The 16,312-nt window shown below is 52.1% G+C and overlaps 4 protein-coding genes and 1 long non-coding RNA gene across 5 annotated transcripts in view; 1 reads left to right on the top strand and 4 right to left on the bottom strand.

The window, feature by feature from the left end:
• Positions 1–211: 211 nt before the first annotated feature.
• Ltb4r (leukotriene B4 receptor) lies at positions 212–2,570 on the bottom strand. Its single transcript, XM_055617869.1, has 2 exons — positions 2,155–2,570; positions 212–1,472 (listed from the first exon to the last, which is right to left on the bottom strand). Exon 2 carries the CDS (start codon positions 1,461–1,463, stop codon positions 411–413), a length of 1,053 nt encoding a protein of 350 aa, XP_055473844.1. The 5' UTR covers positions 1,464–1,472; positions 2,155–2,570; the 3' UTR covers positions 212–410.
• A 2,421-nt stretch (positions 2,571–4,991) lies between these two features.
• Ltb4r2 (leukotriene B4 receptor 2) lies at positions 4,992–6,092 on the bottom strand. Its single transcript, XM_055617928.1, has one exon. It carries the CDS (start codon positions 6,069–6,071, stop codon positions 4,992–4,994), a length of 1,080 nt encoding a protein of 359 aa, XP_055473903.1. The 5' UTR covers positions 6,072–6,092.
• Positions 6,093–7,848: 1,756 nt separating this feature from the next.
• Positions 7,849–12,065, top strand: Cideb (cell death inducing DFFA like effector b). The gene is made up of 5 exons (XM_055616446.1): positions 7,849–8,040; positions 8,286–8,430; positions 10,833–10,979; positions 11,197–11,387; positions 11,549–12,065. Exons 1-5 carry the CDS (start codon positions 8,000–8,002, stop codon positions 11,679–11,681), a joined length of 657 nt encoding a protein of 218 aa, XP_055472421.1. The 5' UTR covers positions 7,849–7,999; the 3' UTR covers positions 11,682–12,065.
• On the bottom strand, positions 9,178–11,198 carry LOC129683635 (uncharacterized). The gene is made up of 2 exons (XR_008721182.1): positions 10,748–11,198; positions 9,178–9,530 (listed from the first exon to the last, which is right to left on the bottom strand). It is a non-coding gene; the product is annotated as an uncharacterized LOC129683635 (long non-coding RNA).
• Nop9 (NOP9 nucleolar protein) overlaps positions 12,051–16,312 on the bottom strand; it is a 10,386-nt gene continuing 6,124 nt past the window's right edge. The window contains exons 6-10 of the mRNA XM_055616438.1: positions 14,921–15,061; positions 14,449–14,574; positions 14,041–14,277; positions 13,330–13,435; positions 12,051–12,460 (exon numbers count right to left, since the gene is read on the bottom strand). Of these exons, the coding sequence (XP_055472413.1) occupies positions 12,303–12,460; positions 13,330–13,435; positions 14,041–14,277; positions 14,449–14,574; positions 14,921–15,061 (768 nt within the window). The 3' untranslated portion in view covers positions 12,051–12,302. The remainder of the gene's footprint in view (positions 12,461–13,329; positions 13,436–14,040; positions 14,278–14,448; positions 14,575–14,920; positions 15,062–16,312) is intronic.

The following is a 16,312-nucleotide window of genomic DNA, read 5'->3' as shown; positions in this document are numbered from 1 at the left end:
ACAGGGAATTCTTTTCACAATCCCCTTTAAGCGTCAGGAGTGTGTTCCGCTAAGGGAGATCAGCGGATCACCCATTTCAGAATTAGGAGTGTAGAGCTATACCTTCCCATGTGTCCCTTCTAAAACTCTAAGTGGCTGGGATCTGAGGAACTGTCGAGAGGGCCCGATAAATACCCATTGCCCCCGCGACATACACACCTCACTCACAGGCTTAACCTGATTTCACACTAGTTTTAATCGTAAAGCTGCCTGCAAAAGCCAGGCCAGAGCATGCTGTCTCTCTGCCCTGACTCGCCCCACCTCTCCCTCTTCTTCCGCTTGAGCCCAGTCCGCAACCTGTTCTCCTCCAGGGACAGAAGTGGGTCAGGCCCGAGTTGGGAGTGTCTTCAGCGCAGCCGACTGACTGCAGCTCACTTGGAAGACTCAGGAAGGGTGGAGGCCGTGAGGCTGTCGGTGGGACCCGGCTCGGGACAGGCGGGTGTGGCCTGCGGGGTCTGGACCAGGGTGCCCCCGCGGCGGGTGCTGGACGCCTCGGAGCCAGTGGCCTCCAGCAGCTTGACTACGAAGCCCACCCCCGCCGAGCGCAGCAGGCCGCCGCCCGCGCACGCGTACAGCACCGGGTTCACGCTGCTGCTCAAGAAGGCCAGCGCGATGAGCACGTAGCGGGCCAGCCTCAGACGCTGCCCCGCGGGGCTGTCTTTGTCCCCGCCTGCCAGAGTGCGGCCAGCCTCCACCAGGTTCACCAGATGGTAGGGCAACCAAAAGGCGGCGAAGGCCACGATGATGAGCGCCACCAGGCGGCCGGTGCGGCGACTGCGGCGGAAGCGCCGAGCCTGCAGCCTGCGCCCGATGTCCGAGTAGCTGGCCACCACCGCCAGGAAGGGCAGCAGGAAGCCCGTGAAGGCCTCGAAGAGCAGGTGGAAGGCCTTATGCCCGTCGCTGGGGTACTTCGAGTCGCAGATCAGAGTCCTGTTGCTCCGTTTTACTACTGTACGGTACACAAGGACGGGAGTGGCCAGCAGAAAAGACAGCACCCAGATGCCTGCCAGCACCCATCTCGCGATCGCCTTAGTGCGAACCTTCTGGGACACGAAGGGGCGGGCCACTGCCAGCGAGCGGTCCAGGCTCATGATGGTGATAAGCAGGACGCTGGCGTACATACTCACTCCACAGACATAGTGGCACAGCCGGCAGCCCGTCACTCTGAAACTCCAGGTGCCCCGAGCCAGGAAGTGTAGGAAAAAGGGAGCAGTAAGCAACACGGCCAAGTCGGCCAGGGCCAAGTTCAGCACTAGCAGGGCGGTGACAGAGCGTTTCTGCATCCTTTTCAGGATGCTCCACACCACAAAGCCATTGCCCGGAAGACCCACAGCCAGGGCCACGGACAGCAGAACGATAGGTAACAGAGACAGGGACATGCCACCGGGAGAAGATGCTGCAGGAGATGTAGTGTTTGTAGCCATCAAGAGGACCTGGAGAGTGAGAGCAGACACACCCGTGAGAGAAAGCCAAAGGATTCTTGACACCCCGTCACACCAGCATGAGTACTCCGGACTCCGAAACCAGAAATTTCAGAAGCACCTTCAAAACATACCACCCCATCACTCATTGTCTCAAAGGGACCCGGCTGAATAGAAAAACTTATTTCCTAACCCGGCCGTGGGGCCCCATCTCTGCCACAGACCCAGTTGCAACAGCAGCAGCGGCTTTTCCAAAGCCTTTGACACTCCTTCCCTCAAGAGACCCTGGCACCCTGCACCAGCCTGGCAGTTTCCTCAGCACGGCTGAACCCCTTGGAAGGCCAGCCTTTCTGTCTCTTGAGAGGTCTCTTAGTGCTGTCAGCTCTCCCCAGTCACCTACCCACTGTCTCTAGAGCTGGCCAGGGTGTGCCAGGAAGAACTGGGCCTCAGGGGAGTTAGTGGACAGACCGTGAGAACAGGTCCTTTTACAGTGGGCAGGTTTTCTCTGGGGATTTCTTTCTCACCATCTCTCCAAGCTACCCCTGCCACACACACAAACACACACATAGACACACACATGTACCCTCACACACACAACACACCAACACACTCAGACACACCTGCACACTCACACACACTCACATAGACACAACACGGTGACACATGCACGCCATCCCGTCTCTAGGATACTCACAGGGTTTTCCTGATGCTGGCCAGAAGCCGATAACTGCTACGTTGAGGGTGAGGGGAGAGTCGTTGGACAGACAATTCCTAGTGCTAGGGGTCCTGGTCCCGCTTCTAGGTCTGCCAGCTAAGTCAGCAGAGAGGAAGTACACAGAGCAAAGGAGGGGGAAGCAGCATCTTCCTGAGGCTGAGACTGAAAAACCTCACACCCTCCTGCGCTGTTAGGGAGGGACGATGCTCTCCTTCCAGAACAGCCCAGCGGGAAGGAAGACTTCTTGGGTGGGGCTAAGCAAGAAGTACCCAGGAAAGAGTAGTGAGAGGGGAGAGGGGGTGCCAGGAGTGAGCTGGCTGGGGTGTGGCCTAAATACTGCGGGTCCAGACCTGAAAGGTGAGCAGAGTTCTGGATCATATCGTAGGGGAAGGATGCAGGCTCAGATTGGGACTGCTGCTTTTTAAGAAATGTTATCTTCGTACCTCACGCTGAAAGCACTGCACATGGTGTGCTCTGGGAGTCCCAGGTTGGTGGTCTGTGTTCTGGGTACTGCTGTGGGTTAGGTAATATCGTGCTATAAAAACAGCATGTTGGGGTCAAGGCTACCCCGGGCTACGTAAGATGGAGAGAGACACAGGTGCACACACAGAGAGGAGGAAGAGAAAGAATATCAGTAAGAATGTGGGGGAAAATGAATGAATGAAGGGGGGAGCAACCTCGTCCTGACTTCAGGTCAGACCATGATCTCAGTGTGGTTTCAGGAGACACGCTCCCTCCGCCATCACCCATTGCAGGTCAACCAGCTCTCCGTTCTTTTTGAGAGAAGCCGGAGTCTAAGTGACCTCCTTCGTGACACAAAAATAGCGGTTTCTTCTCCTTCCCCTACCCGATTGACCAAGCCTGTTGGCCTTTCTCATTAGGTGTTAGGCAAGGATTGGCACTGCTTCTTTATCCTTACAGCCTTAGGCTGTCTGCTCTCAACTTTGACGGAGAAGGTGGAGGCTCAGCTAGGCTCTGCTGAGAATGAAGAGAAGTGGTGGCGCAGGGACGGCATCGCCTCACTCCATCCCTACTGCCAGAGCATCTAAGACTTTAGGAAGATAGCCATCTAAGTGTTACCTCTCCACTCTCCCCTCCCCGAAAGAAAGGACGCCAGCTCTCTGAATCGTCCTGAAGCACCGAGAATGCTTTCCTTTGGTCTGCCATGAGCCTTTCTGTTTGCCCTTCTTTCAACCTGTCACTTCTGAGGAAAGACGGTAACGACTGAGGTCCTCACAGGTTCTGGTGCCCTCCCGCCGTACACTGAGAAAAGCCAACTCAGCATTGACCCAGTAACCATCAAGCAGAGGATATGATGAAAAGGAGGCTGAAACCACAGCGAGAACTGAGGGCAGAGTTGAGGAAGAGCCTTCTGACCACATGGGGTGTGTAAGGTGAAGAATATACAACAGGGGAAATTCAGGAAGCTCTGCTCCAGAGCACAGGACAGGAAGAATTCTGTGCTTAGGAATGGAACTTCTGGCTTAGAGGCCCAGGGCCATCCGAGCCCTTTGCACTTTCTCTCAGGCTATCCCACCCCACCTTCCTTGGGGGACAGTCTTTTCTCCTCCTCCAGAGACTAGGCATGCTCAGCACACTTCCTCTCTGGTTCAGAGCTCACTTCAACCCCCGTTTGGGAATTCCCAGCATAACCCTGGAGACTGGATTTCCTTTTTTCTGTTGGCCTCTGCCTGAAGGGAGAGAAAAGCCACTGAAATGGAGCCCAGAGTACCCGCTCGGAAGGCCAGCTGTGTCAGTTTGCTGGGGACTGGTGGATATGGGAACAAGAAGTTTTGAAGGGAAGTAAGAATGTTCCGAGCGAACTAGGTCATGTGTGTGTTCATCATGTTCCCTAAAGAAAAACAAAACAAAACAAACAAACAAAAAAACTTGCATCCTATTATCCCCAAAATCAAACAAAAGGGTCAGTCAGGTTTTAGATCCGATAACAGAGAGATTCCAGAAGGTGGAGGCTAGAAAGAAATGGAAAAGGGTTAGGAACATCTAACAACTTGGAAAGAGGGAAGGCAACACAGAGAAAAGACAGAGAAAGGAGAGGTGCCACCTTCCTGGACGTTTCTTTCTGTTTTCCAGATCCTCCAGCCATTCCCCACACCTCCTCATCACCAACCCTCAGACTTTCTCTTATAAAGCAAGTGCTGGCTCCTGGGCTTCTTCACAGGCGTGGTGGCTTTTAGAGGGCGTGCAGGGATGAGCGGAGGGTCAGAGGAAAGGGTTAAGTCTTGGAGGCCCAGGTCCTCTGCATCCAGTCATGTGCTTCCCTCTCGCTGTGCCAAAGGTCGACACTTTCCCTTTCACACTGCACAGATTTTCTTTCTATGCCCCCCCAACCCCTTGTAGGCCAGTTTCTTCCCCCTAAATGCATGTAAGAATAGATTTTACCCACCCCCCATCCAAACTCCAAAGTGGTTCTCCAGATAGGCCTGGGGAAACAGGTAACCTGGACGGCAGGGCAGGGCAGAAAGCCACTGAAGTTGGGGGCCATGCAGTCCTGACCTGTCTCAGTGGAGAATGAGACAGGAGTGCACTTCATTCAGCCACCGGCTGATGGCTTCCCGGGGTATTTCACAAGAAAAGCTAGTTCCTGGAACCAGGGTGTGCCGCAAGCACAAATTTCGAACACAAGGCACAGTCACCCTCACAGTCCCACGGTCTGGAGGAATCTGGGCCAGATGGAGTAATCCAGGTCCAGCCAAACCCAAACTGCAATCAGAGAAGGGTCTCCCAAGTACTCCAGTGCTCCAGGAACTATGGAAAGTGGTAGGGGAGCCCCGAGGCAGGGTTCGGGATCTCGTCTACCATTCCCGACTGTCTTTCTCCATCCTTCCGACGCCACCTCCAGGGTCTCCATTGCCCCTGCCCTGCCCCACTACTTTCAGCCTAGGAGTAGTTCGGAGCTCCATGGTACCCTCCCTAGAGCGGATGCCCCCTCGGGTCTCCCCAGAGCCCTCAAAGAGCCGTGTAAGGAAGCGGGGCCCCGCCCGGGGCAGCAGATCCCCCGCAGTGAAGAGGTAGAGCACGGGGTTGACGCTGGAACTGAAGAAAGCCAAGGCTGTAGTCCCAGCGCGCGCCGCTTGGCCCGCCCCGCCGAGTCTGGCCAGGGGCCCTTCGGGCGGAGCAAGCGCGGCCACGGCCTGCACGAGATTGACGGCGTGGTAGGGGGCCCAGAGCAAGCCGAAGGCCAGCACGATGGCGCTCACCAGGCGCCCCGCCCGCGTGCCGTGCCGCCCGGAGCCCCAGCGCGCGCCCCGCAAGCGGGCCAGGGTCACGCCGTAGCAGCCGAGCACAGTCCCAAAGGGCAGGACGAAGGCGGTCAGGGTCTCCAGGCCCAGGTGGGCGGCCGCGTGCGCCGCCGACGGGTGGCACAGCTGACATACGCGGTCGCCCCACAGGTGGCGGTAGACGGCCGCCGGGACGGCGAGCACGAGGGCAGCCAGCCAGACGCCCAGCAGCAGGCGGCGCGCCAGGGCCGGGCTGCGCAGCCGGGGGGCCAGGAAGGGCCGGGTGACGGCCAGGCAGCGCTGCAGGCTGAGCAGGCCGGTGAGCAGCACGCTGGCGTACATGCTGAGCGCGCACGCGTAGTACACCGCCTTGCAGCCGGCCTGGCCCAGCGGCCAGGCCTGCCGGCTCAGGAAGGCCACGAAGACCGGCGTGAGCAGCAGCACCGAGCCGTCGGCCAGCGCCAGGTGCAGCACCAGGGTGGCCGCCAGCGGCCGCCCCGACGCGGGCCGCCAGCCCGCCAAGCTCCACACCACAAAGCCGTTGCCCGGCAGTCCCAGCAAGGCTGCCAGCAGCAGAAAGGCGGTGCCGGTGGCCCGCGAGGCCTTCCAGCTCAGCAGCGTCTCGTTCCCGGGCGGACGGTAGCACACAGACATCCTCCTAGAGGCGGGCTGCGAGAATCCACGGGACGGCACGTTCAGGAGTGGGGCAGAGGCCCACGCTACCTCTGCCGCTGTGAGAAGCGACTGTGCGCCACCCCGACTTCTCTGCCCCTCTTCTCTCCTGGAAACCAATTCGAACAGCGCCTTAGAACCTGTGAGCCCCGTTCCCAGTCAGCTATCCTTTCCTGCTCTTGGCGTGCTCCCAGAGGCGCTGGGCCCAAGGCTCTGGTGTTCCCCAGTCCTCACTGAAGTCACTGTCTCCGCCTCTGGCTTTCTGAGTAGCCCCCTCTTTATCCCAACCCCATTCTTTATATCTAGTGCGAAGGTGAATGAGCGGATCTACTTACCCAGCTGGGAGGGAGCAGCATTGGGAGCGTCCGGAGGGGCTTAGGGGGGCTGACAGGTGAAGCTGCTGCCTAACCCTGCCCCAGTGCCTGTCACATTTGTAGAGGATGAGGCAAGAAGGAAGAGAGACAAGCTGGTGCTCATCCTGGACCCTCCTTCAGCCTCCTCCTTCCCATCACTGACAGGCCCAGGCACGAGGAGGCCAGCCTCCGCAGGAAACAGGACAAGGCTGGAGAGGTGCAGAGAAGGCACTGGCCCACGGAGACCGGCAGAAGTACTCTGCTAAAGGCTGGCTAGGTCACGAAGCTGTCCATGCACTTTGTGGAACAGGACGCCGGAAGCTGGGGGGGAGGGGGGGGTCTAGGAGACTCTGAAAGGCTCCCAGGCAGCAAATTGGGGACTCTGCTTATTTAAGAGCTTTGCCAACGGTAAACCTCAGTCTCTGTGCAATTGTCCAGCTAAAATCGGAGATGAAACCTGGGACACTACAACTGAAGTCCCTAGGCTGGGGAGAGGCTCTGTCAGCGAAGTATTTGCCACACAGCATGAGGACCTGGGTTCAGCACCCAGAAACCATGTTAAAGCGGGTGCATGGTTTGTAACCCCAGTGTTGGAAACAGGTATATCTCTAGGGTTCACTGGCCAGCCATCCCAACCAACTTGGTTGGTTATCTCCAGGCCTGTGAGAGACCCTGTCTCAAAAAACAAAACAAAACAACAACAACAAAAAACACCAAACAACAACAAAAACCACACACGTAGGCAGCACCTGAGAAGCAGTACTCGAGGTTGCCCTCCGGCTTTCATGTGCATGCGCTCTCTGGAGATACATTATTAATTAATTAGCAGACCAGAAAAGATGAGAGCCGTGGCAGCTCACGGCCATTTCTGGAGAATAAAGCCGAAAAAAAGAATGTTTTGCTAATTCTTCTCCAACCAAGGAGGAGGTATGCAGAAGGGCCCAGGTCCCAGACGGGCTCCTGATGACGCTGGCGCTGTAAACCACCGTCCAGCCTCTCCTCACGCCATTCCCAGACACACTGCCCGCCTTTCAACTTCTCCAGGTCTCTTCCGATGGCCAGCGTGCAAGCTTCCTCGCTTTTAGCCCAGCCTTTCCCGAAGACTGCGGTTTATAACTTCCCAGCAGGGGGCAGCACAGTTAACCCTAGCTCTGAGACTGTGGGCCAGAAACCGTTCTAGGACCTAGGAGCTGAGAAGCGATCAGTTCAAGGTGGCCAATCTGGACTACAAAGTAAAACTGTATTTGGATAAGGGGAGGGATCAAAATGTCAAATTTCATCCGTAACAACACATCTCTAAAGAGAGACCCAAACAAGCTTCCCTGGCTTTGGCTACTTCCACCAATCTGCATAGGCTCCTCCTTCTTCCCTCCTCTTAGACTTTGGCCCTTTTACTGACCAGGCAAGGGGGCCAGAGTCCAGGCTTGACTCATTTCTCACTTCACCAGGGCTAGGATCTCAGCTTTATACAGAAAACAAGGCTTAGCCTCTGAACAACAGAGAAGCGCTCAGTCCCAAAGCCACAGGAAGGCCTTTTACCTGCTCCAGCCCTCGGCCATGGAGTACCTTTCAGCCTTGAACCCTAATGGCCTGCTGAGGTGATTTCTAACCCTTCTCTCTATACTTCAGTGCTGGGGGTATGGGCAGATACAGCAAAACTCGGCCCCTGAAGACCCACTTTTTTGCCTCTACAGATTTCTCCATCTCTTAGGCTACTGTCTTGTTCTCTCTCTCTCCTTCGACTCTGTAAACCTAGAAGCTCTAGCCATCCCACCTCCATCATTATCACTAAATCTGCCAACCCCTTCCTTAGCCTTTCTGGTCTTTTCTTCCCAAATACCAGATCAGTCTCCGCTATGGGCTCTGAACTTGGCCGTAGGGTATGGAACTCAGCTCCACCACCTCAGCGACCTTTCCGAGTCTGTGATCATAAGCGGACAGTCCGGAAAGGGCTGACGGCTGCCACCCGCCAGGAACTGCTAGATAAGGTAAGTGGACAAGTTCCTGGGTTCCTGGACCAGGGAAGCCAAGGGACTCAAGGACAGTGGGGTGGTGGGGTGGAAAGTACGCAGGTTACAACGTTGCTGCCCACCAGCGGTCTAAGAACTGACCTATGGTTAGCGTGGGTCAATTATTTCTTCCGAGTAGTGGGCTTTTGGGGGGAGTCAGGGAAACAAAAGAGAAGTGTTGGAGAAATGGGTTCAGAAGTCACTATGGCAATTTGTATGTTTCTTGTAGTGCCAAGCATCAAAACTCTAGGCAAGGGCTGTGGCGATTTAAATTTCAAGCCCTTGATTTCTATGAAAAGCTAGTCTCAAATCCTGATTTTGCTACTTCCTAGCTGTCAAACCTTGGAAAGTCATCCAACCTATCAAAATCTGGTTTAGTTTGTTTCTTTTGAAACTGGCTCTCACTCAGGTCAGCTCAGGCTGACCTTCAACTCAGAACACTCCTGCTTCAGCCTCCCAAATACTGAGACTATAGGCACATGCCACAAAAAAACAAAAACCTAAAACTAAAACTTGAAAAATGTTCTCAATGTTGGGCACCAAACCCAGGTCTTAAAGCATACCAGGCAAACAATTCACTTCTAAATCACAGCCCCAGCCTTCAGTTTCTTCACCACACAAGGGAATAATAAATCACTTCAAGTTACTGAAAGATATTTTGACAGCTTCGGGAGGGAGGATGCATTTTGGCTCTTATCTTCTTGAAGTAATGAATTCAGTCAAGAGACAATTTGAGATGTTTATTTAGCAAACTTCCAATCTAGTTAGTAAAGGTAAGCGGCACACTCCAGACTGGAGCGGGCTGCCTCAAGGTGGAGAAGCAGGCTGGGGGTGGTGTTGTACGGAATGTTCTTGAGGTTGGGTGATTTTCTCTCCCAAACCCCAAAGGTGGAGGAGACTTTCCCTGTATCTTCTCCTGTGGTATCCACAGACAGAGGTGTAGGACTGGAGAGATGGCTCAGCAGCTTAGCAAAGGACTGAGGCCAAGTTCCCAGCACCCACCTGTGCTCACAACCATGTAACTCCACTCCAGAGGATCCAATGCCTTCTCCTGGTCTCCACGCACTCACATGCACACACTGTAGACAAACACAATTTAAAATGAAATCTGAAGGTGTGTCAACCCACAAGGGAAGTGCTGGGCCGTCTTTTTAAGATTCAGACCCTTTGTTAGTGTATACATGCTGGTCAAAATCCTGGTACCTTAGTTTCCGTTGCAGGGGGAACAGCATAGGTACAGCTTCAAGGATGTTTTTAACCACAAGTTTTATCAGAAGGAAGGCCTACTAAGATGTAACTGTAGATTTCCTGGTTGCCTCATGTCCAGCTCCTAATGTACAGGATGTTCAAGGGTAATCTGATTCTTGGGTAGGTGGAGGCTTTCTTAGAAGCTATCCTTAGAACTGAGTCTGTTGCAATCAGATGTATTAGAATAAGTCAAAGGGCAACAGCACCTCATGTATATGCCTCAAGAGGGCCTTAGAGGAGCCAGTCAGAGCCCTGTCCTTCCTGCTCACCTTGACTATCTTATGCCCAGCTGAAGCCCTTTAATTTCTCATCTCCATTGTCCTAACGTCACTACTTTAACCCTAAGATTCCTTTTAACACTCACACATTTTCACTTGGCCTCAGAAAGGTTAAATGGTGCTAACAGTGAAGACAGTTGTAGAGAACAGGAAGACATGGGAAGATGCTGCAGATAAGCAAAGATAGAAAAGATATTTAGTTGTTCCTATTTTATTCGTATTTGAGTCAGGGTCCGAAACTGTTGAAGTCTGGTCTTAAACTTCTGGAGCAGTGATGCCCTAGATTTTGCCTCCTGAGCAGCTAGGACTGTAGGTGTGTTAGCAGGCCTGACTATAACTGATTTGTCATTCAACACCAGGAGAAGTGGCTTAGAGGGGAGCAAAAAGCAGATGAACAAAAACCAGTCTGCCTCTGGTTAGGGTCTGTCCACAACTCAAAACACCCAAACAAGAGCTGCCATTTTCCTTGGGTGGTGGTGGCACACACATTTAGTGCCAGCACTCAGGAGGCAGAGGCAGGTGGATCTCCTAAGTTCGAGGCCAGCCTAGGCTAGAGCGAGTTCCAGGACAGGCAGGGCTACACAGAGAAACCCCCGACGACTGCCACTTTTAGGAAGAATGAGATAAGTGCTCACTTTTCCAGTCCCAGGACCCCGGAGGCTAACACAATTGCTGACTTTGGGAGCAGGCTGAACACCCAACACCCTGTTCAAAAACACACAACACAGGGAAGACGACAGAACATACGGAAGCAGAGCTGAGATGCCAACCTGTCTAAGGCCGATGGGCCGACTAGAGAGAGGAGGGGCGAGGGAGAAGGCCCGCCCTTCCCTCCTGCCACTTGTCACTGAGCAGGTTCTGGAGACCCTGCTGCTGAGTGGGGTGCTAACCCTGGTGCTGGAGGAGGACGGGACCGCCGTGGAGAGTGAAGACTTCTTCCAGATGCTGGAGGACGATACCTGCTTGATGGTGCTGGAGAAAGGGCAGAGCTGGAGCCCCAAGGTGAGGGGCCCATGGTGGGGCTGCTTAGGTCTCCAACCGTTTCTGGTCCTCCCCAGCCTATCACTGGTCTTGGGGGCAGAAGTACTGGGGAGGTGTGAAGGGCACCAACTATTAAACAATACCGGGGAGGCAGAGGAGGTCTGACACAGCAATGACAGGATTGGGTAGATATCAGGTATGAGGGAAGGTCCACTTCAATGATGGGGGTGTCCCACAGAGTGGGATGTTGTCATACGGCCTAGGACGAGAGAAGCCAAAACACAGCAAGGACATCGCACGCATCACCTTTGATGTATACAAGCAAAATCCTCGGGACCTCTTTGGCAGCCTCAATGTTAAAGCTACATTCTACGGGCTCTACTCCATGAGTTGTGATTTCCAAGGAGTCGGTCCCAAAAAAGTACTAAGGTCAGAGATTAACATGTCTTATAACCCTAACCTCCATCTAGGTCTCTTGTACCCATGTACCCCATAAGCTCTCCCCATGAACCCTCCCACCCAAAGCTTCCAACTCAAGGCCTCCTCTCATCGTCCCTTAATGGTTTAATTCCTGTATCTCTTCCCTTCAGGGAGCTCCTTCGTTGGACTTCCTCACTGCTGCAAGGCATAGGTCATATGCTGCTGGGAATTTCATCTACCCTTCGCCACATAGTAGAGGGGGCTGAGCGATGGCAGTGGCAGCGACAGAGTCACCTCCATTAATAATGAAAATAGCACTTTGAGCCTGTGCCCCAAGGCTGGTTCCATGCGACACCGTGAGGCCTGTAAGGGTGTCGTCAGGTTTGGGGTCTGTGGCAATCTAGGTAACTCACCGGACCTTGTAACAGAACCTATCCACACACTGCCTTGATCCTCCAGCCTGTACATTTTTCTCAAAAATGCTGCTTATCTAACCTACATTCCTGCCTTCCACTTACCCTGCAGCACCACAACCTTGTCCCCTGGTATCCTGACCCACCATGATTGCTGCTACATCTAGCTTCTTACTGACTCCTATCCCTAAGATCCTGTGTACCAATCCCTAGCAGTCCCTCGAGATACATTTCCCCTGAAAAATAAAAATACTTCCAAGAAAAATACAAAAAATGTTTACCAGTATGCCTTGGGGGTAGCGATGGGGGTGGGATAGACAGACAAAGGGATGAACAGGATATGGCTGCCACAGCCCAGGCTGGCCTTGAATTCTTGATATTCTTGTTTCAACCTCCTGGGTAGTAGTAGGTTTACAGTTTTGTGTTTTACATCTTGCTCCATTAGGACTTTTGGCTCCAATTTCAACCAGGAAAAATAACCATGTCCTTTCACCCTCCCTATCAAGAGACCTCAGTCATCAAGGATTGAGTTCAGTAACCGTCTTCTCTTGGCCACAGCACTCTGCTGTTCTTCCCAAGTTTTTCGCCGCTTCAAGAAGGTAGTCAGGGCCACATTTCGAGCCACATGGTGGCCAAAAGGATCTTGAATCAACTCCTGATTCTGCTCTCCTACAAAGAGAACACCCATGCTTAGAGATAAATTCTGTAATGCCAGGTTCACAGGACCCTCAGAGGCCACCAGGGGACGACTCGATGCAATAGCAAGAGAGCTTTATTTCAAGAGCGATAGAACTCGGGACCCAAGTCTCACTGACGCAGCAGTAGAGAAGTAGGGCCCCGAGCTCTGAACAGTGAACAGGATTTTTAAAGGGAAAGTCTGTGAGCAGGGGGTTTCCATGGCAGCAAGCAGGGGGACACAAGCCTTGGCATTACAGAATTGGGTGAAGTTTAGCAGGGTGGGGTGACCTTTTTTGAGGTACACAATCACAATGGCTAAGGCATATAATCACAATGGCTATTTTTCTAAACCATATCTGAAACACTGGGGAGAATTTTCCCACCCGATTTCCAACCGATTCCCATTGATTATTGCCAGAAAGTTTGTCTCTATTTTCTATGAAGCATTTATTCTGTATTATTTCCTGGTGGCTGTTGCTAGGAGAGTTAACTTTGTTCTCTGCCAAGTGTACATTCTCTGATATTTTTTGGTACCTGAATTCAGCTACCAGTCAAGATGGCTCTTTACTCAGGCTAACCATATCCAGGCTAACTTAAACTCTTCAATTCTACTTGAGGTGAAGGCCCTTCCTCTCTCCCCACAACACTGGGCCTGAAACAGGAAAAACAAACACCTCACTCACTAAAGTACGAAAGCCAGATAAAGAGGGAAGAGTGAAGGACTGCACAGTGAGTCTGCAGAGAGAAGGCAAAAACTGGTCACTGAGAACTCAGTGAGAACTCAGAACTGCTGAACCAATCAGCTACCAGGGACAGAAGAAGGGGACGTTTAGAAGCCACCCAAGGGCAGTGGTACTTACCCAATTCAGCAGCAATTTCTGTCCGGGCCCCCAAAGCTGCTCCGCTCCAGATGGCATCTAATACACGGCTGCCATGGCGGCTACAGGCAAGAGCCACGTACTGTCCCTGAATGGAGACAAGCAAGGTCAAGTCCTTCCAGACAAGTATGCAAATGTGTTTTTGGGAGTGGAGGAATAATTTCAAGAGACACGAGAAGCACAGTACACTGGCTGGCTGTGTGTGTCAACTTGACACAAGCTAGAGTCATCAGAGAGAAAGAAGCCCCAGTTAAGGAAATGCCTCCGTGAGATCTAAGACATTTTCTCAATTAGTGGTCAATGCGGGAAGGTCCACCCCACTGTGGGTGGTGCCATCCCTGGGACTACCATCCCCAGTGGTCCTGGATTCTATAGGAAAGAAGGCTGAGCAAGCCATGGAGAGCAAGACAGTAAGCAGTACCCCTCCATGGCCTCTGCATCAGCTCCTGCCTCCAGGTTCCAGCTCTGCTTGAATTCCTGTCTTGACTTCTTCCAGTGATGGATCTGACTAAACCCTTTCCTCCCCAACTTGCTTTTAGGTCATGGTATTTTGATGCAGTGATAGAAACCGTGACAAAACCCTGGTTAAAAGCACACAGGAACTATGTATCCTGCCTGCATCTCTCAGGTCCAGCCCTGAGGGCCTCATTTTCTCTAAAGCAATGATAGAGGGAACTAGAACAGAAGCCTCACCTTTAGTGTCTTCAGCACACGTCGACGCTGCTTGTGTGTCACAGAGGGGCTAGTCAGGATGGCATCAAATACATGAGAGCCAGCAGGACTTTGGGCCAGAGCCAGAAGCTGTGATCCTGTCAAGGCACTCAGACTTCGAAGTATGAGTCCAGGATTGGAGAAATACAGCAAATGCTGGAGCAGTAAAGACCCAAGTACTGTCACTTCTCTCAGAGCTCTTGTTGTGGCCATGTCTACCTGGGGGTGCAGTAACAAGAAGTTAGGAAGCAGTGACCAGACCAAATGGATGAGCTCATCTAGGCCACCTTCTCTTCAAAAAGGTTAGAAATCTCTCCCCCTTAAGCCGGGGGCTTCCCAAAGAAGCCTGGCACCAAAACAGCTACTGCTTTGGCCCCTCCCCTGTCTTACCTGATGTTCTGCAGGCTCTGCCCCCTCCTCCTCCATTAGTTCATAGTATACCTCATAAGCCAACAAAGAGGCAAAGAGAGGCACACAGGCTACTTGCCGGGATGAGGGCTCTGCGCAGTGGAACGCCTACATAGGAAGACAAAGCACAATGACTCTTGAGAACGATCCCATTCCTAACACCATGATTTTCTAGACAAAGAAATGTTCAAGAAGAATGAGGTCTGCCTCGACAGGAAAGGACACTCCATGAGCACAAAACCTCATTGCCTTGGTCTGTCTTCCAGCCTCTGCATTCCTAGCAGGGGCTGAATCCACACTTATCCCTCACAGGTCTCTTAAGTTTGTAGGATAAACTTCATTTCGGGACTGTTCTTGGACTCATCTGTCTCCATAGCTGTAACTCCCTCAACATGAACCTTCTAGACTAGATGCAGTGTTAGGTCAGAAGAGGCTACAAGCAACACCCGCTCACCTCCAGTAACAGCTGCAAGACCTGGGCCTGGTGAGTCCCAACCCTGCGGCAGGCTTCTACCAGAGCGACAACTACCCCTGGGTGGCCCTGGGCCAGCACAGCTTCCAAGGCAGGGCTCAGCTCCTCAAACACAAGGGCTAGCTGAGAAAACATGGATTGAAGAATCGTTGATATTCAGTGAATGGTCACCTATAAAGTTAATCAGAAAAAACTTCCTACCAAAAAAAAAAAAAAAAAATCTAGATAAGACATAAAAGCCATTGTCAACACCAGGTTGCTCACAGTGCTGTGTAAAACCCAGACGAGGACAGCCAGAGAGGTACCACCCTATGGGGAAGATCCTAAATGATCCTCCTGTAGCAGTCAGGAAGAATCCAGGGCAAGACAGATCTAGAATTAAACCTGCCTTTCTATTCCATGTGCCAACCCAAGGAAACACAGGAAAAGATGTTGCAGGGTATTTTAACATACTGTGACCCCCGAGACTGTGCACTGAAAAAAGCCTGTTTCTAGTTGTGGTGAGGGTCACCCCTAGCACACACCTTTAACCCAAGAACTTTCTGTAAACAGAATTAAACAAAGTCAAGAGGTAGAGCAAGCAACCAATTGACAGTGAACATAGGAAAAAAACATAGAGAGAGAGAGAAGTCCAGAGGATGGATAGAAAGACGCACAAATAGAAAGGAGAGATGTTCACTTTAAAGTTTAACCTCTCCACAGTGTGGAGAAAAAGGGGCTTTTTTCTTCTGGGATGTCAGCTGAGTAAGAAGGTCAACTGGGTACTTTCTCTGCATCTCTGAGAGAGCAGGATTTCATCCCAGCATCTGGCTCCTGGGTCTTTATTGGTAAAATCAAAAGACTGGGATTTTGTTTAAAAACAACACAAAGTTCCTGGGTGGTAAGCAGCAATGGAAAAAAGAAGCTACAGCAATGGCTTCAGTGCTCCTTTTGATTTATAGACAAGAAGCCACAGAACTAGCTGCAAACTTGAACTGTGGATTGAAAAGCTAAAACAAATCTCTAGAGGAGTAACTCCACCCTAATCTCTGAAAAACCCAAAACAAAACAAACAAACAAAAACCCTTCACATGGGTAATGGCGAGTAGACTGTCAGAAAAGTAGAGACAAGCACACAGTAAAATAAGACCCCAAAGCAGGGCATCGATGGTATACACCTTTAATCCCAGCAGTCTGAATGCAGGCACAGATCTTTGTGAGTTCAAGGTCAGCCTGGTTTACAGAGCAAGTTCTAGGACAGGCAGAGCTACAGAGAAACCCTGCTCAAAAAACCAAAATGTTTGATTGCTAGATAGATGTATGGATAGATGGATAAATAGATGGATGGAGATAGATAGATAGATAGATAGATAGATAGATAGATAGATAGATAGA

The sequence above is a fragment of the Psammomys obesus genome, unplaced genomic scaffold (assembly GCF_907164565.1).
Source record: "Psammomys obesus unplaced genomic scaffold, mPsaObe1.curated_primary_1811, whole genome shotgun sequence".
NCBI lineage: Eukaryota > Metazoa > Chordata > Mammalia > Rodentia > Muridae > Psammomys > Psammomys obesus.
Note: the sequence above shows the minus strand (reverse complement) of the source record. Positions and strands in the feature narration are given on the sequence as shown.

Excerpts from the sequence above, each read along its gene's own strand:
- Ltb4r (XM_055617869.1), bottom strand. The coding sequence starts at position 1,463 with ATGGCTACAAACACTACATCTCCTGCAGCATCTTCTCCCGGTGGCATG.
- Ltb4r2 (XM_055617928.1), bottom strand. The coding sequence starts at position 6,071 with ATGTCTGTGTGCTACCGTCCGCCCGGGAACGAGACGCTGCTGAGCTGG.
- Cideb (XM_055616446.1), top strand. The coding sequence starts at position 8,000 with ATGGAGTACCTTTCAGCCTTGAACCCTAATGGCCTGCTGAG. Across the intron at positions 8,431-10,832 it reads GCCAGGAACTGCTAGATAAG|GTTCTGGAGACCCTGCTGCT; the intron begins GTAAGTGGACAA and ends GTCACTGAGCAG. Across the intron at positions 10,980-11,196 it reads GGCAGAGCTGGAGCCCCAAG|AGTGGGATGTTGTCATACGG; the intron begins GTGAGGGGCCCA and ends GGTGTCCCACAG.